A 24,512-nucleotide genomic window follows, 5' to 3' on the forward strand; every position below is an offset into this window, starting at 1 on the left:
GTTTTGCCATAATTTACTGTCTTTTTAGCTTTTTAATGCTCGTCTGTTATACCAACTCTTTGACTTAATTGAACATAGTTTTTTACCTGGTGTGTATAATGCCGTGCTTATATGTTTGTGGATAAATGTAAATTCTCCTGCAGGAAGAACATCAGATTCTTAATCGGTAAGACATCCCCTCACCCCACCCCCACAATTTCCAAGTCACTCTTCCAGTTCCTTGATCTCTCCCTTTTCCTCTAATTATCTAAGAAACGAATAGCTTATTAGGTTCACTTTTTTCTCCTTGCCAGCCCAAACTGTACTGTCTGGTTCCTTATTGTTCTGCCACACTTGCTCTGTGAATCCCCTCAACTTTAAATTAATTTAGGAATACAATTTAGATTGCCAAATACAGTTTTGAAGATTGATGCCACTACAAATTAATGATATCAAAATTTATCAGACTCAGCAATTTTATTTATCTCTGGTCTATGTCCTCATCCATTCCCTTTTTACTTCTTTCATCAACCCCTTAGCAAACTTTGCCTTTCTTGCTCTCAACAGATTAATTTGCTTCTGTTTCACCAAACGAATATGATTCTGTATGTAACTGGAGATGATAATCTCACTTAACTCTCTCTTATTCCTCTTCCCTTCAAACAAAATTTGTTTGTAGCTGAATCCATTCTCATTTTTTAATTGAAAGGAAAAAAGATCCTTCTTCTCTAAGGCTAAGTTTTCTGCCAGTATGCTGTGTATTTTTGACTACTCCTTCCTTCTAAAATTTAAATAGATGAACTGGCTGCTGCTTTGACAATACCCTTTCCTAGTTTATGTGTACCTCTGTTTCTCTTTGAGGGCTTTGTCATCCATCCATTTCTTTCTTTCTTTTTTTTTTTTTTTGAGACGGAGTCTCGCTCTGTTGCCAGGCTGGAGTGCAGTGGCGTGATCTCGGCTCACTGCATCCTCTGCCTCCCGGTTCAAGCGATTCTTCTGCCTCAGCCTCCTGAGTAGCTGGGACTGCAGGTGTGCACCACCATGTCCAGCTAATTTTTGTATTTTTAGTAGAGACAGGGTTTCACCATATTGGCCAGGATGGTCTCGATCTCCTGATCCGTCCACCTCGGCCTCCCAAGGTGCTGGGATTACAGGCATGAGCCACTGCACTTGGCCCATCCATCCATTTCTAAATATTTATCTTCCGCAGAGTACCAGTATCATCTTCTACATGCATTTTGTGGATATTCTCATTTCAAACCTTTGCTGTTGACACCAAAGCTGTATCTTTATTTCTAGCCTAGACCTCCCTCCTTTATTCTAAAATCACATTTTCAAGTGTGGACTAGACTAGAATCTCAGTATAAATTTGTTCAAAATTTTACTAATTTTCTTTTTTTCTATGTTCCCTGTCTTGAATAATCATGCTGCATCTACCTGATTTAAGCTGTCAACTCAGACATTACCCTGAATCCCTTCCTTCTGTCTACTCCTGTTCATCCCCAGCTGCTTTCTGTCTCTAGAATTTTTCCTGTGTTTTCCTAGTACCTTTGTAGTTTAAACCAATTGTTCTCAAGTACATCAGACCTAATATCCCATTTATGCAACATTCTGTAACGGTTCCTTACTATTCTAAAATGATAGTAACCTACATTATTTTTAAAAATCTATGTAATTTCTTAAAGGAGATACATAAGAAAAATATTGTACATTTTGTATGTTATATAAATGCTTAGGCACAATGATATTAGAAAACAATGAAGAATTTATTATACATTTTATGTTTCAGTACTTAAGTGTTCAAGCACGATACCAGAAAGCAATGAAGAGCAAAAGTTTGTACATATGTCATGAATGTAATTGTTAGAAGTGCAAACTGATATGGATGTGTTATATTTGTGACTCGGATACCAAGATCAGTATGAGTATCAGTGATCATCAGAAATAAAAAATAACTCTTAAAGAATAGTGCAAAAGTACTGCAATTTTTGTGTAAAATGGAATTAGATTCAAGGTGCTCAAAATTATAAACAGGTATTTCACCTAGTTACACAGGTTGAATATTTGTAGGTATTTGAAGGTTGTACAGTATGCAAGGATAGTTCTTATCTCCAGACCTGGCCCATTAAATACCAGTAGCATTTCTCTAAACATTGAGACAACCTAAAGTGAACCTACAAAATTCCAAAATACTGTAGCTAAAAATAGTTAGATTGTACCTTTATCATGTTTGGCGTGGACTATTGCAGTGACTTCTAAATTTGCCTCTACATAGAATCACCTCGAAAACTCTTTAAACATACAGCTTACTGTTCCCTACCACAGATACTTATTTTGTTAGCATTCTTGGATTAGAGGCTAGGATTTCTAAGCTCCCCAGATGATTCTTGCTGAAAATGTCTGGCACTGATTGAACATTAGAGAATTCTTGCTGAAAATGTCTGGCACTGATTAAACACGAAATTATTAGCTTTTTAAATTTTCTGCCTTCCTTCTGAAGTCCTGTTTACAATCATTCTTAACAGTGTCAGGTAAATTTTGTTAAAATATGACCGTAATCATAGCCTCTTCTCCTTCAGGAGTCCTTTACTGGCTTTTTATATTTACTCTTGGCAGCCCCTGAGAGTATACTGCTGGAACATTAGAGTTGAAAGAATCATGATGTCTGCATGATAAAGTCCAAATTACTAAATTTGAATAACCAGCCTTTCCAAATTTGGCAGCCTACATTTTTTACTTCTTGTGTCCAATTTGCATAAAAATATAGTTCCTGAAAGGAATGATTTAAAACCTGACACTGACTTATGACAGGGCTTGGCAAACTATGGCCTGATGGCCAAATCCAGTTTGAGGTCTGTTTTTGGTAGAGTTTTATTGAAACACAGCCACTCTTACTCATTTGCATATTGTCTACTTTTCTGCTAAAATGACAGAATTGAGTACCTGTAGCAGAAAGCAATCTGTCTTGCAAAGCCTCGAGTGTTTAATATCTGACACTTTACAGAAAAAGTTTGCTCACCCTTGACTTAGAAGCTATTAGAAGCCTAAATGAATTGTAATCAACACCCTCCTAATCATGATTTGGATGTTTATCTCCGAAATCCAACATGGGATGGGGGAAGAATATATCTGGGCTTTCGAGTCCTTACCAGGCTGACCTGGTTTTGAATTTTTCGTTAGTCACTTAGTAGGTATCTGACTTTGGTGCCTCAGTTTTCTCATCTGTAAACTGGGACTAGAGGAACTCTTAGGAATTTGAAATTCAGAGTTTTCATAATTTGGAATATAGTTATGTACCAGAGAAAAATGGTATCAACTCAGAGCTCCACCAAGTTTGTAGTTTGTAGTTTTGTTTTTGGGGAATCTCTCTCTGTTGCCCAGGCTAGAGTGCAGTGGCGCAATCTTAGCTCACTGCAACCACTGCCTCTTGGGTTCAAGCGATTCTTCTGCCTCAGCCTCCCGATTAGCTGGGATTACAGGCGCCCGCCACCACGCTCGGCTAATTTTTGTATTTTTTAGTAGAGATGATGTTTCACCATGTCAGTCAGGTTGGTCTCGAACTCCTGACCTTAAGTGATCCACCTGTCTCAGCCTCCCAAAGTGCTAGGATTACAAACATGTAATCCTAGCAAATTTGCCACGCCTGCCAAATTTATAGTTTTTTTGTTTGAGGTCACTAATGGTTAAATGTATTCAAGGGAGCTAACATATCAAGTGCTTCATATGCGGTAGTTATTAGGTGGAGGTGAATAAGAGAGTCCTCTGGGGTAGTAAAGATCCCAGTATAAAAACCTCCTTGCCAGCCTCAGCTTAATTATTGATGTAGTTTTACGCTTTTATCACTAGATTTCAAGCATTTCGAGACTGGGTACTGTGTATTCTATTACCTAAGTGGGTACAAGATTCAAATTGTGTGCAAATATAGCCTTCCCCCAAAACATAGTGGAGTTGAAGTGATTAAAAAACAACTATTAAATAAATAACTTATTTCCAAGAAACATGAAAGATTACTCTCAATATGTTTTCTTATCTAAAATGTTTGACAGTGTCACCTGATTCAGGTCTGAACTAGATCCAGAACCTAATTTTTGACTGTCAGATAACTTGTTAGTTCTCTTGGCCAAAAATATTTTTACTGGATGTGAGAAATTTTTAGTTAATAGCTAAGTCTGGCTGGTGAGTTAATTCCCTTAAGTAAAGCATAGTGATTTTGTCAAGGTCAAAAGCTTTATTCTCTGACTAGTTACATTTCTTATGAGCTATTACTGAACTATATATATCTGCAAATCTCATTAGGTACAAGAACTACAGGATGAGTTTGTGGGTCACTAGTTCAAATTCATCACCACTGCAGTAAACCCATCAGACAGTTCAAGTATCAGTCTGAATTTCAGATACAGTGGATAGTATTATAGATTATGGGAAGTCCTTTTAGATTTCAATGGGAACTTTATTAATAACTTGTATTTCCATTAATACAGTTTCTTGACCCACCCATTACCTTCAACCTTCATTATTTTTTAATTATATTTGAAAACTATAATATTAAATATACTGGTGTTCAGATTTTACATTTGGTCATATCTTGTATTTCCCGAACTTGATAAGCTTTTGCTGAGGCATTTATTTTTATAAAATACCTAGACCCCTTCTCCCTAAAACTTTGATTCAGTGATTTGTGATGGAGCCTGGAAATTTGTATATCTCAGGTCATGTATTTTCTTTTTTCATTTTTATCATTAGAAAAGTTTACTTTTTATTTCTTTCTAAGTTTTCTTACCTTTTAATAGGGATAGTCTTGTTCTATCCTCTGTACTTAATATATGTGATTTTACGCCTTATATATCTCATTTGATCTTTATATAGGAGGTGTCCTTCTAAATTTAGGATATACATATCTTGCTAAATAGAAATTTGATTCCAGAAACTTGATATAGTGACATTTCTTAAATACAAATTGATAAGCAATGCCTGTAACCCTTTAGCTATGCATACTTCCCATTATTTACAGTTGTATGGTTTTAGTAAATGTATTTTCATATTGGCTTATCAGCATTCTTTTCTGAATCAGTATCTCTAGAGTTTTTCTTAGTCTCTCTCCATTGTAGTGCAAAATAATTCTTTTCTTTTTTTCGAAAGGGGTGGGTAGTAGTAGATAGAGCTCTCCTGGTGTGCTAGCAAATAATGACGTGTTTGTTTAATTGTAGAATCTTATATACCAGTAAAGTTCACACTGTGCAGTTTCAGATTTACAGATTATTCATCCTCTACCCCAGTTCCTGTTATTTCTGCACATTTGACCGTTTGCTTCAGCAAAGTGACACATTTTCAGTGTCCTGTGCAAACTAAGCTCCATTCCTTATTCTAGGCAAAACTTTCTTTTTCATGACACCCATCTGTAATGCTTTGCTGCCTCTCCTTTAGTTGCTTGAACGCAACCCGTTAATCTAGGACTAGTTAGCCTAAGTCCTTCCTGTATGCTTTTCTCAACCGTTCTCACTGATACCAATTTTCTCAAAAGTGCTATAGCATATGCCACTCATCTGAGGATTTAATAATATACTGTCTTATCAATTACTTGTTATATGTGAGTGTTTTGGCTGTCTAAACTGCAAGCTTGTATATAGAGTGGGGTTCACATCCTGTAAAAATAAATTATTAGCAGAATCCTTAGCACTTAACATTATCACATCCTTTTGGTAGTCTGACAAAATTCTAATAACTATTTTAACTGCTTAAGCTAGTCAGGTAAGAAGTTATTTTATCTTTAATCCCAAGTACCAAATAATTATTAGTTAGATAAATAGAGTTAACAATAGAGTCACAAAATAAGAATTACTAATTTTAAATTCCAAAATGTTTAGGGAGGACTGATTCCTTCCATAAATATTTTACTAATCTTTTTATCCTTTGCCAATCTTTTCGGCCTGTCATTTTACCAGCAAACTTTTTCTGCTTTTAAGAACTCTGTGCCATTGATCTTTCTCACTTTTTCAGTCCCTAGGATATTCACATCATCGGACATTGCCCTTTATCACTGGTTTTCAAAGATGATCCCCAGGTCTACCTCCATCAGAATCATATAGAGTGCTTATTAAAGTACGGATTCTTAATGCCCCTTTCCCTGAACTGTGCTGTTTTTCATACATATTTCACTTTGTTCATTTTTTTTCTTTTGCCAGACTGCTCTCCCTTCTATCTTCACCACCATTGAAATCCTTTCTATTATCTAAAGCTATCTGCCAATTGTAGATAGAACTGTTTTAGTGTAGTGGGTTAGGAATGTAGGCTGTGAGCACATACTACCTAATTTGGAATATTGGCTCCATCATGTTTCCAAGATCTCAAAGTTAGTTACTTAAAAATATTTCTGTGCTTTAGTGTTTCTTTATATAAAATGCGGATAACAATATATCTCATCGGGCTGTTGTATGTGTTATATTAATATATGTGAATTCCTCAGAATAATGCTAGTACATAGAAAGGACTTAATAAATATTAAGCTTATTGTTGTGGTTTCTTCCACTTTTTAGCTCTTACAAAATTTTATACTAAAGTAACTTACATTCTTACCTCTTCCTATGAGACTGCAAGTTTCTTAAAGGTAGAGCCAGCCTTATTAAGCTGTGTAGTTTTAAATGGATTTTTACATAATAAAGGATGTTCATAAATATTTAAGAATGAAATCAGAGGAAAATGACAAACTCTAATAAGATTGTTTTTCAGAGCCTATTTACTTAATATAAATTATCTAAAGTAATTTAATACTCTCTATATTATATTTCAGGAATTCTAATGAATCACTGATTGACCAGCACTATTTTACCAGTTGGAATGCATTATCAGAAATGGGCATAGTGCTTTTAGATCCAACATGTAACAGATGGATGTTACTGCATGCTGATTACTTCTTCGAGCCAGTACTTTTTTGATTGTGTAGGATCTTTGTCTCTTCATCTTTGAATTCAATTACTGGAAAATAAAAGGAGTTCATGTAGTTTTTGTCCTGGCTTGAGTCACCATGAGTAGTAGTTTAGGAAAAGAAAAAGACTCTAAAGAAAAAGATCCCAAAGTACCATCAGCCAAGGAAAGAGAAAAGGAGGCAAAAGCTTCTGGAGGTTTTGGGAAAGAGAGCAAAGAAAAAGAACCTAAGACCAAAGGGAAAGATGCCAAAGACGGAAAGAAGGACTCCAGTGCTGCCCAACCAGGGGTGGCATTTTCAGTTGACAATACGATCAAACGGCCAAACCCAGCACCTGGGACTAGAAAAAAATCCAGCAATGCAGAGGTGATTAAAGAACTCAACAAATGCCGGGAAGAGAATTCAATGCGTTTGGACTTATCCAAGAGATCTATACACATATTGCCATCATCAATCAAAGAGTTGACTCAATTAACAGAACTTTATTTATACAGTAACAAATTGCAGTCCCTCCCAGCAGAGGTGGGGTGTTTAGTAAATCTCATGACATTGGCTCTAAGTGAAAATTCACTTACCAGTTTGCCTGACTCTCTTGATAACTTGAAGAAGCTGCGGATGCTTGATTTACGGCATAATAAACTGAGAGAAATTCCTTCAGTGGTGTATAGGCTGGATTCTCTCACCACTCTTTACCTTCGCTTTAATCGTATAACTACTGTGGAAAAGGACATCAAAAACTTGTCAAAACTCAGCATGCTTAGCATTCGAGAGAACAAAATTAAACAACTACCTGCTGAAATTGGTAAGAGGCCTTGGATTATTATTATTTGTAGTGTTTGTTATGCTAAATAATTTTGAGTGCTTTTTCATATCAAAAAATGCCTGATACTTGCCTAAAAACAGCTTATTTCTAAATTACAACTTTTTAAATGGTTTACTTTATTCCATTTTCAGCACTGTTAATAGTACACAGCTTGAAATTGTTTCATAGACTTAAAAAGTGAATTAGAAAATAGATGTAATTAGATCTTTCCCACACAACCTAATCTTCTTTTACTTTCGTTGGAGAATAAATTTAAAGAAGAAAAGATGTTTGCCTAATTTTCATGTTGTTGTTACCTGTTTTTAAAGTATCTGTTGATACAATTTTATTAGATATATGAAAACTACATTTTCTCATTCTCTGACTTTTCCATCTTTTTCTGAAAGATGTTTAAATTCACATCACTTTCTACCTAATTTACCACAAAAGGTTGACAAATCAGAGCTTTATGAAAGAGCAGTGTCATAAGAAAATAGGAAAAAAATTTTTCTTGCATCTTGAAAGTACTTACATGTTTATTAAAAATAACACAAGAATTTAGAACGGTAGAAGAAACGTCACCTGTAGCAAATGCAACGCTGTTAGCATTTTGGTAATTTTCATTCCAGTCTTGTATATAAAGCTAACTTGTACTAAAACAAAGAAAATGTTTTTTAAAGCCTGGTAGTAGGAGAAAAACATAGGGAATATACACATGTGAACATGTCAGTAAAAAATTAAAAATTAGTTCTGGCATTTTTAATTATGGAAAAACATTCTGAAACATTTGGAATATAGTAATCCATTGACATCAGTTTTGAAAAATTGATAAAGGTATTGCCTTTGTGGGCCCTTTTTATAAGATTTATAAAAATCGTCATAAAATGTTGATTATGAAGCTTTTTAAAGGATGTTTTCTTTTTGTATTAAAGGTAGTTTATTTTATTCTGAAAAAAATAAAGATTACATTGTTGCTTTCAGTATTGGTCTTATAATGAGTGATAAACTTTCTGATTTTTAGGCTTTGCAGCTTTTCAAAGATATGATATTCTGTGGATGTTTTAATATTTTGTTTAGCTTTGAAAAAAGATGTGGTTTAAATTTTAAGTATGACTTGTTACATTTAACTCTTAACTAGACAATCCAAATGTTAATTAAATTTTGGTTTAATTTAATGTGTTTAGAAAATTTATGATAGGTTTTCTCAAGTAATGTACTACAGAGTATGACTTACTCATGAGATTTTAAAATATTCCCAGGAATTTCTGAGTGAAAATGCTCCATTCCATGTCTTCAGATAGAAATGTGGTTGTTGAAGGACTTGTTTTAGTGTCATATTTAGTCAAAATTTGACCTGCGTGTTATGGCTCGTGTTATGGAATAGAATTACAGGCAGTTGGAGAAATAAATGCTGAATTTCTACATAGAAATATAAAAGTTATTTCCTGTCTTTGTTCTTACTGTTTTGTGTAAGTGTTACACTCAGTACTAAAAGTCTGACTTTAATTCACAAATCTCTAAGGACTTTTTCCATAGAAATGCTATCATATTACCTAGGAATTAACATACATATATGTTCTTGAGCATATAGATAGCATTTTTATTAAAAAGTGAATGTATCTTTTAAAATTGGCATATTTTAAGTAATTATATGGCTTGTATTTGTGGCTACCTAGTCTTTTGACCTTTATTCCTAAATTGTAATTTTAAAAACAGCCATTGAATTTGTTAATGGGCTCCTTCCCATAATTAGTGACATTACTAAAGTTTGTGTTTTTGTAATTGCTGGACTTCTGTAAAAATGGTAATATCGTAAGTGTTGCTTGTTTCATTCTAAGCAGGGCATCAGAAAGTAAACTGCTTTTAAAAGTATAATTTAATGTTTCTCATAAGGAATTATGATTTATAAAGTTTAACTTAGATGCATGGATCTGGGGCAAACATGCAGAAGTCTGCGTCATCTGTTTCTTTATAGGGAATAAGAAAATAAATGTTAGTAAAAATAACATCATAATAATAAGAATGGCTGTTGTTTGAGCACATGAATCATAGTACTATACATTGTTCTGTCCGTGTATACGTTAAATATACTATCTTATATCCTTACGGTAACCCAATGAAATAGGTATTTTTCCCATTGTACTGAAGAAGGAACTGACAATGTAGGAAAATTAGGTAATTTACCGAAGATCGTGCTTCTAGGTTGGCAGAGTCAGAATTTGAAATGTAAGTCTTGGTCGTTTCCACTATACTGTCCCCACAATCTAGAAAAGTGGGTACCACCCCCATAGATTTTGATTCTCTGGTAGCTCCAGGGTCTGTACTTTTAAAGTGTATCCTGTGTTATTTTATGTGCAACTGCAGTTGAAAGCCATTGCACAAGATTTGGGGGGAGGATTGGGTTTAACAGTTTAATTAGAATATAATTCACATACCGTACAATTTACACATTAAAAATAAACAATTCAGTGATATTTAGAATATTCAGATTTATGTAACCATCAGAGATAATGTTAGAACATTTTCAGTACCTCCAAAAGAAACTCTGAACCCTTAAGCAATCACTCCTGATTTCTGCTAACTCATTAACCCTAGGCAAACACTAATCTACTTTCTGTCTCTATAGATTAGTGTTTTCTCTGGATGTTTCCTATAAATAGAATCGTATAATATGTGGTCTCTTATGACAGGTTTCTTTTAATTTGCATAATATTTTCAAGTCTCATCAAGGTTATAGCATGTATCAGTACTTCATTCCTTTTTATTGCTAAATAATAGTTCATTATATGAGCGTACCACATTTTATTTATCCATTTATCAGTTGTCAGACATTTGGGTTGTTTGTGCTTTCTGACTGTTATGAGTATAGTTACTGTATTTGTGTACAAGTTTTTGTGTGGACATTTGTTTTCACTTCTCTTGAGTATATACCTAGTAGAATTGTTGAGTCACATAGTAACTCTGTTTAACCTTTTGAGGGACTACTAGACTGTTTTCCAAAGGGACTGCAACATTTTACATTCCTACCAGTAGTGTTTGAGGATTCCAATTTCTCTGCATTCTCAGTATCCTTGTTGTTATCTGTCTTTTCTTATTATAACCATTCTATGGTGTGAATTCGTATCTCATTGTAGTTCTGATTTGCAGTTTCCTGATCACTATATATTTGTTTTTAATTCTTGAGAGCTATCTTTTATTGTAACAGAAAGACAGAAATAGTTATTTTCTGTGATGTAGATCTTGCTTTAATGGGTTTTTAATTTAAAAGAAGTTCTGAGCTCCTTGGAGAATGTTTATAAAATAAGACCTGTGCTCAATGATCAAATAAAATGGAAATTTGACATTTTTTAAAGTGTTAAACACCTTTAATATAATTTATTTGACTTACTGCAGAAACCCATAACAGGGAATTTTTAATTCAAAATATATGCTAATTATAGTTTTGTTAAACTTTCATTTATGCCTATTAGAGCTACATTATTTATAAATATATATTAGATTTATATTAGATGCTTATTCTTCATTGTTTGAATAAATATATCACTTTAAATCATGCCATCTAGTTTGTATTCAGCAGTATATTTGAGGAATATAAGTTTTCAGCTGGGCACTGTGACTCATGCCTCAAATCCCAACTACTGGGAAGGCTGAGGCAGGAGGATCCTTGAGCCCAGGAATTGGAGGGGCAGTCAGTGATGATTGCGCCACCGCACTTCAGCCTGTGCAACAGAGCTAGACCCTATCTCTAAAAAATAAAAATAAATTTTTTTAAATTAGGAGTTTTCGAAATAGAGCCTACTATTTAGTTTAAATAATATAATTGGAATTTAACCACTGCACAAGGTTGGGCTATGCTGTTGCTTTGATAGGAAAAAAATATTAAAATTAGAACATTTATCCTTTTAAGCATTAATGTAATGCGATTTGATACCAGTGGTACATATTACATGGGTAAAAATTGGCAGAAAACAGTAAAAAGATACTGGAACAGACTGTTTAGAGCCAGAGATAATATATCAGAAAGTAGTTAAGAAAACTTTTCATTTGGTAATGTTCACTTACTTTTCTCCTTTTGTATGTTAAGGCATGGACAAATAAAGTAAACGTCCCCTCTTTTTGGGTTAAGTAGATAAATTGAAACCTTAGTCATTGCTTTCTTTTATAGATCAGTGATCCATTCCTTTTTTCTCCATTTCTAATCTTGAAAAAGACTCTTCACTCTACACAAAGACAGTCAAGAACCCATGTTTTCAGAGGGAAAACAGGAAATAACCACTTTTTTAAACCTCCTTTCCCAACTGATTGGTTCCTTTGAGTTTCCTGTTAAAGATGTGCTTTTGTATATTCTCTGTTTATGAGTGGGTTAGAGCAGGGGCCACCAGATAGTCAGTTTGAATAATGAATCTGTTTATTCAGGCAACTGTAGACAGTGAAGTTTTAAAGGATTTTATTTTTTTGGGAAGGAAATTGTTGCTCATTGAAACCAGATATAAACTTCATTTTGTATTTTGCTAATATTCCTGTGATTTCTTTTCTCTCTGAATTGTGTGTTTAGGATTTCTTCTCTTTCTTTTAAGTTTCCCTTATTTATTATTCTTTATAAAAACAGAAGTTGGAGTATTTTTAAAAATGTGTTCTATCTACATTGTAGGTTCAATAAAATGCTACATATTTATGTAGTATACAATTTCATGTGGGTCTAGTTGTCAACCTTTTTGCTTAGGAAAATTATCTGATATATTAAAGTATATGCTTTTTGAGAACCCAGATCATCTTCATTTACAAAGCAATTCTCACAGCATTCATATGTATGAGAAATAATAATTGTACTTATTTATGGTTTACAATGGTTTACAATGTGATGTTTCCGTACATGTATACAATGTGTGATGATCAAATCATGGTAATTAGCACATCCATCCCTCAAACATTTATCATTTCTTTTCATTGGACACATTCAAAATCCTCCTTACTAGCTATTTGAAAATATCCAATAAATTGCTGAAGTCACCCGACAGTGTTATAGAATAGCAGAATTTAGAACAGATAGAATTCCTCCTATCTAGCTGTAGTTTTGTGTCCATTAACCAACCTCTCCCCATCCCGCTGCTCCCCAATGCCCGCCACCCTTCTCAGCCTCTAGCAACCACTATTCTATTCACTACTTTGAGATCAACTTTTTTAGCATGAGACAACATACAGTATTTATATTTCTGTGCCTGGCTCATTTAACTTAACATAATGTCCTTCAGGCTCATTCATGTTGCTGTGAATGACAGAATTTTATTCTTTTTTTGGCTGAATAGCATTTCATTGTGTATATATACCACATTTTCTTTCTTCATCTGTTGTTAGAGGTTGATTCCATATCTTGACTATTGTGAATAGTGTTGTAATAAATAAGAGAGTGAAGATAACTGTTTGATAAACTGATTTCCTTTCCTTTGGATATATACCCAGTAGTCGGATTATTTGGTCATATGGCAGGTTTTTGTTTAGTTTTTTGAGTAACCTTCATACTGTTTTCCATAGTGGCTGTACCAATTTATGGTACACCCGCCAACAGTGTATAAGAGTTCTTTTTCTGCATCCTCACCAGTATCTGTTGTTGTTGTTGTTGTTGTTGTTTTTGTCTTTTTGATGATAGCCATTCCAATAGGGTTGAGATACCTTCTCATTGTACTTACGATTTTCATTTCCCTGATGATTAGTGATGTTGAGCATTTTTTCATATACCTTTTGGCCATTTGTATGTCTTGAGAAATGTCTATTTAGATTGTTTGCCGGCCGGGCGCGGTGGCTCAAGCCTGTAATCCCAGCACTTTGGGAGGCCGAGACGGGCGGATCATGAGGTCAGGAGATCGAGACCATCCTGGCTAACACGGCGAAACCCCGTCTCTACTAAAAAAAAATACAAAAAACTAGCCGGGCGAGGTGGCGGGCGCCTGTAGTCCCAGCTACTCAGGAGGCTGAGGCAGGAGAATGGTGTGAACCCGGGAGGCGGAGTTTGCAGTGAGCTGAGATCCGGCCACTGCACTCCAGCCTGGGAGACAGAGCGAGACTCCGTCTCAAAAAAAAAAAAAAAAAAAAGATTGTTTGCCCATTTTTAAATCATAATGATGATTATTGTTTTGCTGTTGAGTTTCTTGTATATTAATCTATTATCAGATGAGTAGTTTGCATATATTTTCTTTCATTTTGCAGGTTGTCTCTTCAGTCTTTGTTTCCTTTGCTCTGCAGAAGTTTTTAGTTTGAAATAATTCAATTTGTCTATTTTTGCTTGGGTTTGCCCTACTTTTTGAGGTTTTACCCATAAAATCTTTGCCCAGACCATTGTCCTGAAGTGTTTCCCCTATGTTTCTTCTAGTAGTTTTATATTTTTGGTTCTTGACACGTAAGTCTTCAGTTTATTGAGTTGATTTTTTGTATATAGTGAGAGATAGGGATCTAGTTTCATTCTTCTGCATATATATATCCAGCTTTCTCAGCACCATTTCTTGAAGGGTTTGTCCTTTCTTCAGTGTATATTCTTGGCTCCTTTGTCAAATATCAGTTGGCTGTAAATATGTGGATTTATTTCTGGGTTCTCTATTCCATTGGTCTATTGTCTGTTTTTATTCAGTACTGTGCATTTTGGTTACCCTAACTTTGTGTATACTTTGAGGTCGTGCAGTGTGTTCCCTCCAGCTTTGTCCTTTTTGCTCAGTATTACTTTGGCTATTTAGAGTCGTCTGTGGTTCCACATGAACTTTAGGATATATATACATTTTTTTTTTTAAGAATATCATTGGCATTTTGATAGAGATTGCATTGAATCTGTAGATCACTTTGGGTGGTATGGTTATTGTAGCACTATTAATCCTTTCAATTCATGAGCGTGGAATGTCTTTCCATTTTTTGGTGCCTTTGAATTTCTTTCATTGTTTTCATCATAGAGCTTTTTCACCTCCTTAAATTTACATTTAAGAATCAGCATTTTAAAAATTACCTATTTGACTCAGTAACATTTATTGAAAACAAAATCAGTTTCTTACTATTCTGCGATATGGGGGTGTTAGACTTTATCATAAGTCAAATGATGTACATATAACCAACATATACATGTGTATATATTTAATATTTCTATATAAAAGCATATTGAACAGAGTCAGTAACTTTTTTCAAAAAGTTGACCTTAGAGATTTAGTTTAACTCCTATTATGTAATTTTTCTGTGAATTTTTTTAGACGTGAAGTGGTAGGCTTTCAATAAATGTGGCTTGAAGGAAATTTAATAAAGCTCAGTACTATTAACCTATTTTTATTTTATATTTTAGTATTATAGTATTATAATATGGTATTATTACTATAACTTTATAATATATAAAAACTAGTATTTTCAAGATTTTAGTATTGTATATTTTTATTTTAGTATAGCATTATAATATTTCAGTTACATTTTCAGTATTAACTAAAATTGTAACTTATGATCACTAAAATTCTTGAAATTCTCTCAGGACTGCCAGGAGTGATACAATTGCTTATATGGTCCAGGTAACATTATTTAATAATCTCATTTGAATGTTTGTACAAATGCTAATAAGTAACTTACTTTAGCAGGAAAGAGAAATCAGTAAAGGGAATTCATAGTTGTTAATAAATAACTCCTTTCGACTGGGAACCAGCATGAAACATTAGAAACCTATAAATGAACTGTTTACTTATTACTGTTATGAAATTGTCATGCTTTTCACTAAACAACAAAAACCCAGAGAAGTTATTATTGCTAAAGGAGGCAAAAAAAGAACACAGAATAGCACTTTGGGAGGCCAAGGCAGGTGGATTACTTGAGCCCAGGAGTTTGAAACCAGCCTGGGCAACATGGCAAAACCCCATCTCTACAAAAAAGTAGCTGGGCATGCTGGCACACACCCACAGTCCCAGCTACGCATGAGGTTGAGGTGGGAGAGTCAGAGTCACGTGAGCCGGCAGGTTGAAGCTGCAGTGAGCTGTGACCTCGCCACTGTAGTCCAGCCTGGGTGGCAGAGACCCTGTCTCAGGAGGAAAAAAAAAAAGAACACAGAAAAATAGCACTTGAACTGTTTTAGAAGGATTTGATAGGTTCAAAGGAGACAGTTTACTTTCCATTTGGCTGAGATACGGGAAAGAGAGGGGGACAGACATGGTACCCTAAAGACAGCATGTTACAAAGTCAGAGGAACATTGTCACTTGTCCATGTCCCTTAGTTGCAGAAACACTTGCTTAGAAGAGTCCCTGAAGTCGTCTTTGTAATGAAAAGGGATAATTAAGCTTTTAAGACAAGTATAAATAATGTTCTGTTATAAAATCTGACCTCTCTAAATCTGTTCAAACTTGTGGGATGAGTATTTCCAACTCTTTTTAATTACATAGTTTTACAAATGTATTTTATTAAGATTTGCTATGTTATAGAGCTAAACTCTGAATATTTGAAAAATATCCCTATAAAGAACAAGGGTTATTTTAGAATGTCAGAATCCTAAATGTGAGTCAAGTAAGAGTAAAGGAGAGTTTATAACCGTGAAAAAAACCTAAATTACTCATTTACCAATCTTTGATTGCCTACTAGGTACATTTTCAAAGGGCCTTTTTATATATTTCTAGATTTAATATACTAAAATTTTGTTAAGGATTTTAAAATCTGTATTTATCATTGATATTGATCTGTAATTTTACTTTCTTTTTTAAAAATTTTGGTCATGGTTTGGTATCAGGGTAATAATGTCCTCGTATCATAGAATGAGTTGAGACATGTTTCTTCCTCTTTTGTTTTATATTCTAGAAGGGTTTGTGCAGAATTAGTATTATTTCCTCCTTAAATGTTTGGTAGAATTTATCAGCCATACAATCTGGGAGTAGGGTTTTTTGTGTGTGTATGGACAAGTTTTGAATTTCAAATTCAGTTTATTTAATAGACACATAGTTATTCATGTTTTCTATTTGTTCTCTATTGAAAATTTGTGGTTTGATCTGTCAGGGCATTTGTCTATTTTGTGCAGTTTGTTGATTTTATTGGCTTAAAGTTCATATTTTTGTTAAGCTTTTAATGTTCCATATATATATATATATAGTGATGTTCCCTTTTCTATCTTGAAATTGGTAATTTGGGACTGCTCTCTTTGCTTATCAGTTTGGCTTGATGTGTATCAGTTTTGTTGATCTTTTAAAAAATCTTTTGTTTTTATGCTTTCTTGTTTTTAATTCCTTGGGCTTAATACGATTTTCTTTGTTTTCTTAAATTGGTGGTTTAGATTGATTTCAGGCCTTTATTCTTTCATTATATAACTATTTCATAGCTAGAAATTTCCCTCAAAGTACTTTTTTAGTAGCACACAAATTTTGGTAGGTTGTCTTTTCATTATTCAAAATATTTTCTAAATATCCCTTGTTATTCTCTGATCCATGGATTATTAAGAAGTTAATTGTTCAGTTTCCAAATATGTGAGAGAGGTTTTCAGATTTTTTTTTTTTTTTTTTGCTTTGATTTATAAAATAGGGCTTGTCTTGATAGGTGTTCTAAATGCAGTTGAAGAAAAGACTGTATATTCTGCTGTTTTTTGGAGGATTGTAAAATATCAGCAAGGTCAAGTTGGTTGTTAATGTTTTACATTCAGCGGTGTCATACAGTGCTTGCATTGTATACCTTTTTCTAGCTTTTTAAAATGGGTTTTGTAAACAGCATATAGTTAGGTCTTGTGTTTCTGTCCTGCCTGACAGCCACTTGTTGCTTTTTTCCCTTCCTCTCATGCTTTCTTTTGGATTAAGTATTTTTTAAATGTAAGTTTCATCTATCTAAACTTTTGGCATATTAGTTACACATCTTTGTGGGATGTTTTTTAGTGTTTCCTCTGGTGTTTACAATACATATCATAACTTGACACATTTTACATTGAAATAATATTGTATTATTTTGCATATATTCTAAGAACTTCACAACAGAACACCTTTATTTCCCTCTTTCCATTCTTCGTACAACTATTGTCATTTTACTTCTTCACTATCGTAAGTCCCATAATAATACATTGATCCTATTTTGCTTTAAGGTTTAAATTATGTTTTTAAACAATTTTTCAACAATTTTTATTTTGAACAAATTTTAGACTTACAGAAAAGTTTCAAAACCATTTTGGAAGGTTTCCTTATACCCTTCGCTCAGTTTCTTGATATTAATTAACATCCTATATAACCATTGTATAATGATCAGAACCAAGAAATTAACAGTGATACAGTACAATAAACTAAGTTACAAATTTTAGTTAATTTCACCAGTTTTTCCACTAATGTCCATTTTCTGTTCGCCCAGGCTGGAGTGCAGTGACGCGATCTTGGCTCACTGCAAGCTCCGCCTCCCGGGTTCATGCCATGCTCCTGCCTCAGCCTCCCAAGTAGCTGGGACTATAGGTGCCCGCGACCACACCCGGCTAATTTTTTGTGTTTTTAGTAGAGACGGGGTTTCACCGTGTTAGCCAGGATGGTCTCGATCTCCTGACCTCGAGATCCGCCCACCTCGGCCTCCCAAAGTGCTGGGATTACAGGCGTGAGCCACCGCGCCCGGCCCATGTGACATTTTTAATAGTCATGTATGTGTCCATGGTATCCTCTGATCTTTGACAATCTGAAAGCAAAGACTGAAAGGCTTTCCTTTAATGGCATTGATACTTTTGCAGAGTACCACTCAGATGTTTTATAGCATATCACTCATTTTTCGTTTAATTTTTTTTTTTCATGACTAGTTTGAGTTTGGTTTTTTTGTCAGGGATACCACAGTGGTGATTGTGATGCCTTTTCCAGTGAATTATATCAATTCATATTGATAAGTCTCATTACTGGTGATTTTGACCTTGACCAGTTGGTTAATGTGATTTCTGCTGTGCTTCTCCACTTTAAAGTTAATATTTTTTTCTTTTAAATTTATCTTGGGAGATGTTTTTAGACTATGCAGATACCTTGTTTTTCCCTAATCTTTTGCTCACTATTTTAGTATTCATTGCTGTATCTTCTCTTCTTTTTCTTCTTCTTCTTTTTTTTTTTTTTGTGAGAGGGGGTTTTGCTCTTGTTGCCAAGGCTGGAGTGCGATGGCGCCATCTTGGCTCCTTGCAACCTCTGCCTCCCGGGTTCAAGCGATTCTCCTGCTTCAGCCTCCTGGGTAGCTGGAATTACAGGTGTACGCTACCACACCCGGCTAATTTTTGTGTTAGTAGAGACGGGGTTTCACCACGTTAGCCAGGCTGGTCTTGAATTCTCCCCTCAGGTGATCCGCCCGCCTCGGCCTCTCAAAGTGTTGGGATTATAGGCGTGAGCTGCCGCACGCGGCCTCAAATCATTTTTTTTTTGCCCAAAGAACGTGCATTAACATATTGTAGTGTAGGTCTGCTCAAAATGAATTCGTTAAGCTTTATTTTAAAATCTTTATTTTGCTTTTTTTTTTTTTTTTTTTTTGAGACAGGGTCTCCCTTTGTTACCCAGGCTTGAGTGCAGTGGTGTGATTATGGCTCACTGCAGCCTCGACCTCCTGGGCTCTAGTGATCCTCCCTCCTCAGCCTCCCGAGTAGCTGGGACTACAGGTGTGTGCACCATACCCAGCTAGTTTTTGTATCTTTTGTAGAGGCAGGGTCTTACCATATTGCCCAGAGTGGTCTTCAAACTCCTGGGCACAAGCAATCCACCCACCTCAGCCTCCCAGAATGTTGGGATTAAGAGTGTGAGCCATCACACCTTGCTGCCTTCATTTTTGAAAGCTGTTTTTCCTAATATAGAATGCTAGTTTGAAAGTTTCCTTTTTTCCCCCCTCAGTGTTTTAGAGACACCTCTCCATTTTCTTATAGCTTGCCTAGTTTTTAACAAGAAGTCTGCTGTTATTCTTATCTCGGAGTTTATGAGCCTCTTGGATCTGTAGGTTTATGGTTTTCATCAAAATTGGAAAAATTTTGGCCATTATTTCTTGTAACTTTTCCCTTTCTTGGTCCTGTTTTTTTTTTTCTATTATCTGAGTCTCTAATTAAATATATATTAGACTTTACATTTTAGGTCATTGATGCTCTATTTGTCTGTGTGTGTCCCGTGTATATTTTAGATAGTTTTATAGCTATTTTTTTGTTGCTGCTGTATATCATTTCTTCTTCAGTGTCTAAATCTACTGTTCTATACAATGAAGTTTTCATCTCAGGTATTTTATTTCTCACTTCCATACATTCCATTGGGTGTCATTTTTATTCAAGTTTTCTTTTACCTTGAACATATGGAGCTCATTGTTTAATAGCTTTTTCACTGTCCTTGTCTTATAGTTTCATCTTTTATTTTTGTGTCTGTTGCTACAGAATGACTTTTCTCCTTGTGTGGGTCTTATTTTCCTGCATCTTGCATGTCTAGTAATTTTTTTTTTTTTTTTGAGACAGTTTTGCTCTTGTTGCCCACACTGGAGTGCAATGGTGTGATTTCGGCCCACCGCAACCTCCGCCTTCCGGGTTCAAGCAATTCTCCTGCCTCCTAAGTAGATGATATTACAGGCATGAACCACCACGCCTGGCTAATTTTGTGTTTTTAGTAGAGATGGGGTTTCTCCATGTTGGTCAGGCTGGTCTTGAACTCCCATCCTCAGGTGATCCTCTTGCCTCAGCCTCCCAAAGTGCTGGGTTTATAGGCATGAGCCACCATACCCATCCTACATGTTTAGTAATTTTTAATTGGATGTGAGCTTCATAAGATTTTCACATTGTTAAGTCTTGGATTTTGTTGTATTCTTTTAATAGTGCTGGACTTTGTCCTGGCATACAGTTAAATTTTTCTGTAGTCAGTTTAATCCTTTCTGGCTTGCTTTTAAGCTTTGTTATGGTAGTTTTAGTAGCCTTTTGTCTACATCTAATTTAGCCCCACTGCTAAGGTAATAAATTTTGATGACTCCCTGAAAATCTATATATTAGGAGGTCTGTTTTGTGACTGGTAGGAATTCAAACTATTCACAACCTTGTGTGACTGCTGGGAATTGTTTGGGTTGCTGCTGCTAGGTCTTTGCCTAGCCTTTGGTGGTTTGTTTGCACCTAATGCAGATAAGAATTTAGGCAAAGACTGAATAAGTCTTTCTTGCAGATTGCACAAATCTACTTGCTACTCTCTTCTGTCTCCAATTCTGCCTCACAAATTCTAACCATCTTGGCTTTCCTAGACTAAAATATTTTGCCCTAACAGTAATAACTATTGGCGCTTGTTCTGTATTCCTTCTCTGCTTTTTCTGTGACCTGGAACCTGCCTCCAGGCAGTAACCTGGGGCAATCATAGGACCTCCTATTGTTTTCCTTTGATACAAGGGAGCACAGTCATACATGGCTATTGTCTGCAGTCTGCAAACCATTTTCTCAAACATTTTTTTCATTTTCTAGTTGCATCCATGGTGGTAAATAGAAGACAGTCTAGTAATTCTTGATTGGCTAGTATAAATAGCTAGTACTGTAACTACTATGGATTCCGTTATCCTCTGAAAAGTATTACATTTTGTTCTGCTAGGCAGTTAAATTGCTGTTGAGTCACCTTGACCATAGAGACTTAGATTTAGCTCTTCTAAGGGTGATGCTATTTGGTTATATCCTTAAACCTAGGGTAAATTCCTTAGTTTTGAGATGTGGTCTTTACTCTCCTATGTTATAGCCCTCTTGGAATTTTGTTTTCTTACTCTCCAACAACTTGACAAGACTGAAAATCCAAACTCTTAAAGAACTTTGGCGACTGTTGAACTCTCTGCTCAGCTCCTTTAGCCTTTTAGCTGTGGTTCTCCCCTTGGACTCCTTGCAGTCTCCTCTCCCACATGCATTTTCGGAGTCAGGCAAACATTTGAGGAGTGTGTATTTGCAGATTTTAGGACTCTGCTCTTTGTGATTTCCTCCTTTACAGAGTATCCAACCTTGAATTCCAGTCACTCTTATAACCCTGAACCCTGTCCTTTGGCTTCTTGGCAGTAGGACTTTGGCTTTTGACTTGAGATTTACTTTTCACCTGCAGATTTTTTAGTAACTTCATGGTAAAAGCTTTATAAAAAGGCATTTATGAAGGTGAATCTCATGTGATTGCTGTACTAGTTGTCTATTGTCGTATAACAAATTACTCTGAAAGATAACTCTTAAAACAACAATCATTTGTTACCTTATAGTTTATTTGGTTTGGGTATCAGGCACAACTTAACTGGACCTTCTGATTTAGGGTCTCTCACAAGATTTTTCAGTCATAGTGTTAGCCAGGGCTTGAGAAGGCTCACCTGGGAAAAGATTCACATCCCAGCTCATGTAATTTTTGTTAGGATTTAGTTCCTAGCAGGTTGCTGGAGAGAGGGCTTCAATTTCTTGCTGACTGTTGGCTGGAGACTGCTCTTAGTTCCTTTTCACATGGGTCTTTTCAACATGGCAACTTGCCTTATCAAAGGGTGTAAGCTAAGAAATCATTAAAGTGCTAGCAAGATGGAAGTCACAATCTTTAGTAACTGAATCACAAATGTGACATCCCATCACCTTTGCCATATTCTATTGGTAAGAAGCAAGTCACTAAGTTTAGCCCACACTCAAGGGGAGGGGTAATTAGATAATGTATATAATTATTCATGAGGCAGGGCCATTGGGGGTTATCTTAGAAGTCTGCCTATTACAGTTCCCTTCTTTTTAAGGGTTAAATTCCCTCTAGTTTTAACTTTGGTATCCCTATATGCCTTTAAGTATTTTATCCACAGTTTTAAATTATCAACACGACTCCACCATTACCCTTAGCCAGAAGAGCTCAATGTTTGCAGATGTTAAATCCAACTTTCTCTTAGGACAAAAATGTTCTACCATGATAACATTTTCTTCATGTTTTTTCCCCCACAATTAACCACTAAATATTTTACGTAGATGTCACACTAGTATCTCAAATTCATCATGACCAAACTATAACTTCAGCTCAACTTTTCTTCTTTGTGGATTCCATTCCTCTCTCATAATTGCATCTTATCTTCTCTATCAACCCAGGCTCAATATCTTAGGATCAGAGAATTTTTTTGTTGTTGTTCTAGTTCTAGTCAAGGTGTAGCCTACTCACTAGACAAGTACTGGGCCACCAACTGTTTGTTACTAGTTTGCCCAAATTAAGAACAGAAACTGAAAGGAAGCATTTAGAATCTTTTTTAGTTTTTGGAGACAGAGTCTGACTCTGTCACCCAGGCTGGAGTGCAGTGGCACGATCTCAGCTCACTGCAAGCTCCGCCTCCCAGGTTCATGCCATTCTCCTGCCTCAGCCTTCCGAGTAGCTGGGACTACAGGCGCCCACTACCGCACCCGGCTAATTTTTTTTTTTTTGTATTTTTAGTAGAGACGGGGTTTCACCGTGGTCTCTATCTTCTGACCTCGTGATCCACCCGCCTCAGCCTCCCAAAGTGCTGGGATTACAGGCATGAGCCACCGCGCCCGGCCGCATTTAGAATCTTATGTAACAATTTGACATTGCTGAGACATCCAAGTGTGTGAGTTTGTGTTTTAAATATTCATCTACAACCACTTGGGAAAAGCAAAAGACAAAGAACCAGGCCTTCACCATATGTTGTCTGAAAAGCGTTATTCTACCACATTCCTGTCACTTTTTTTTTTTTTTTGAGACGGAGTCTCGCTCTGTAGCTCAGGCTGGAGTGCAGTGGCGCAATCTCGACTCACTGCAAGCTCTGCTTTCTAGGTTCATGCCATTCTCCTGCCTCAGCCTCCCGAGTAGCTGGGACTACAGGCACCCGCCACTATGCCTGGCTAATTTTTTGTATTTTTGGTAGAGACGGGTTTAACCGTTTTAGCCAGGATGGTCTTGATCTTCTGACCTTGTGATCCGCCCGCCTCGGGCTCCCAAAGTGTCTTGTCGCTTTTTCTGTCCCTCTTGATAGTAGGCCTGTTGTTCGTTCACTTGATTCCACTGCCATTGATGTAGTATAGACTTTCACACTATTTCTTGTGGCCTAATTGCAGTTGTGTCAACCTAGGCTCTGTATTTTTTCTCTTTCTCCAATCTATCCATTCAAATCTAGAGAAAACAGACTTTTTAGAGCAGTACTCTGATTATCATGGTTTGCTTAAAAACTTTAAATTGTGCTTTATTATCTGGTCAAAATGGTCTAGATTCCTTAGGGTGATATTTAAGACCCTAGATTTCTCACTTTCTTTCCCTCATCTCCTTTTCTGCCTATTTCCCCTCCCAACCCCCTGTGTCTCAGTTCAAACATGCTTTTTTTTTTTTCCCACCCCATCTTCCCCCAACAGTCACAGTTCCAACTTCCTTTCCTTGTGTGTTTTCTTCTTGTTGTTTACAGCAGTTATCACATCCTGACACTTTATTTCTTTATTTTATGATTCCCCACTCCATGCACACTACAGTGTAAGTTTCATGTGGATGGAACCTTGCTTTGTTTCCTGCACTGCTGAATCTTTCATGTAGATGGAAACTTGTTTCATTGCCTGCACTGCTGAATCTCCAGTAGGTGCACAGTAAGTTTTTCTTTCATGAATTAGTCAGTGAAAGGGTCACCACCTTAAAGATAAAGAACTTTGAGGTGAATGGCCATGAAGATCCAAAAGAATGGCTCTTTAATGGTGAAATTTTATAAGCAAGCAATGAAGGAGACCTAATTGGAGCAGAGACTCTTTGTAGCCTCCTTCAAATCACATTGTCTTTTTACGAGTTGTAAGTTTCATGAATATGAGCATTTGGTATATTGTAGTCTGTTTCTTCAGTGCCCAGTATTGGGCCTGAAAAAAGAGAATGTACATAGCAATAATTTTTTGTCTGAACGAATTA

At 35.7% G+C, this 24,512-nt stretch overlaps 2 protein-coding genes across 5 annotated transcripts in view; both read left to right on the forward strand.

The window, feature by feature from the left end:
• LOC141407628 (uncharacterized) overlaps positions 1–7,123 on the forward strand; it is a 43,126-nt gene extending 36,003 nt beyond the window's left edge. Inside the window, exon 4 of the mRNA XM_074000856.1 lies at positions 6,767–7,123. Coding sequence (XP_073856957.1) covers positions 6,767–6,911 — 145 coding nt within the window. The 3' untranslated portion in view covers positions 6,912–7,123. The remainder of the gene's footprint in view (positions 1–6,766) is intronic.
• The window catches only part of SHOC2 (SHOC2 leucine rich repeat scaffold protein), a 90,994-nt gene that overhangs the window by 36,047 nt on the left and 30,435 nt on the right, over positions 1–24,512 (forward strand). For 2 of the 4 annotated variants that reach the window (XM_065521411.2, XM_074002691.1), the window contains exon 1: positions 6,832–7,703. The exons of the other annotated variants lie outside the window; for them this stretch is intronic. In XM_065521411.2, the coding sequence (XP_065377483.1) occupies positions 7,001–7,703 (703 nt within the window). In that variant the 5' untranslated portion in view covers positions 6,832–7,000. Of the gene's footprint in view, positions 1–6,831; positions 7,704–24,512 lie in introns of those variants that run through there. 4 annotated transcript variants of the gene reach the window in all.

This window comes from Macaca fascicularis, chromosome 9 (genome assembly GCF_037993035.2).
Source record: "Macaca fascicularis isolate 582-1 chromosome 9, T2T-MFA8v1.1".
NCBI classification, from domain to species: Eukaryota; Metazoa; Chordata; class Mammalia; order Primates; family Cercopithecidae; genus Macaca; species Macaca fascicularis.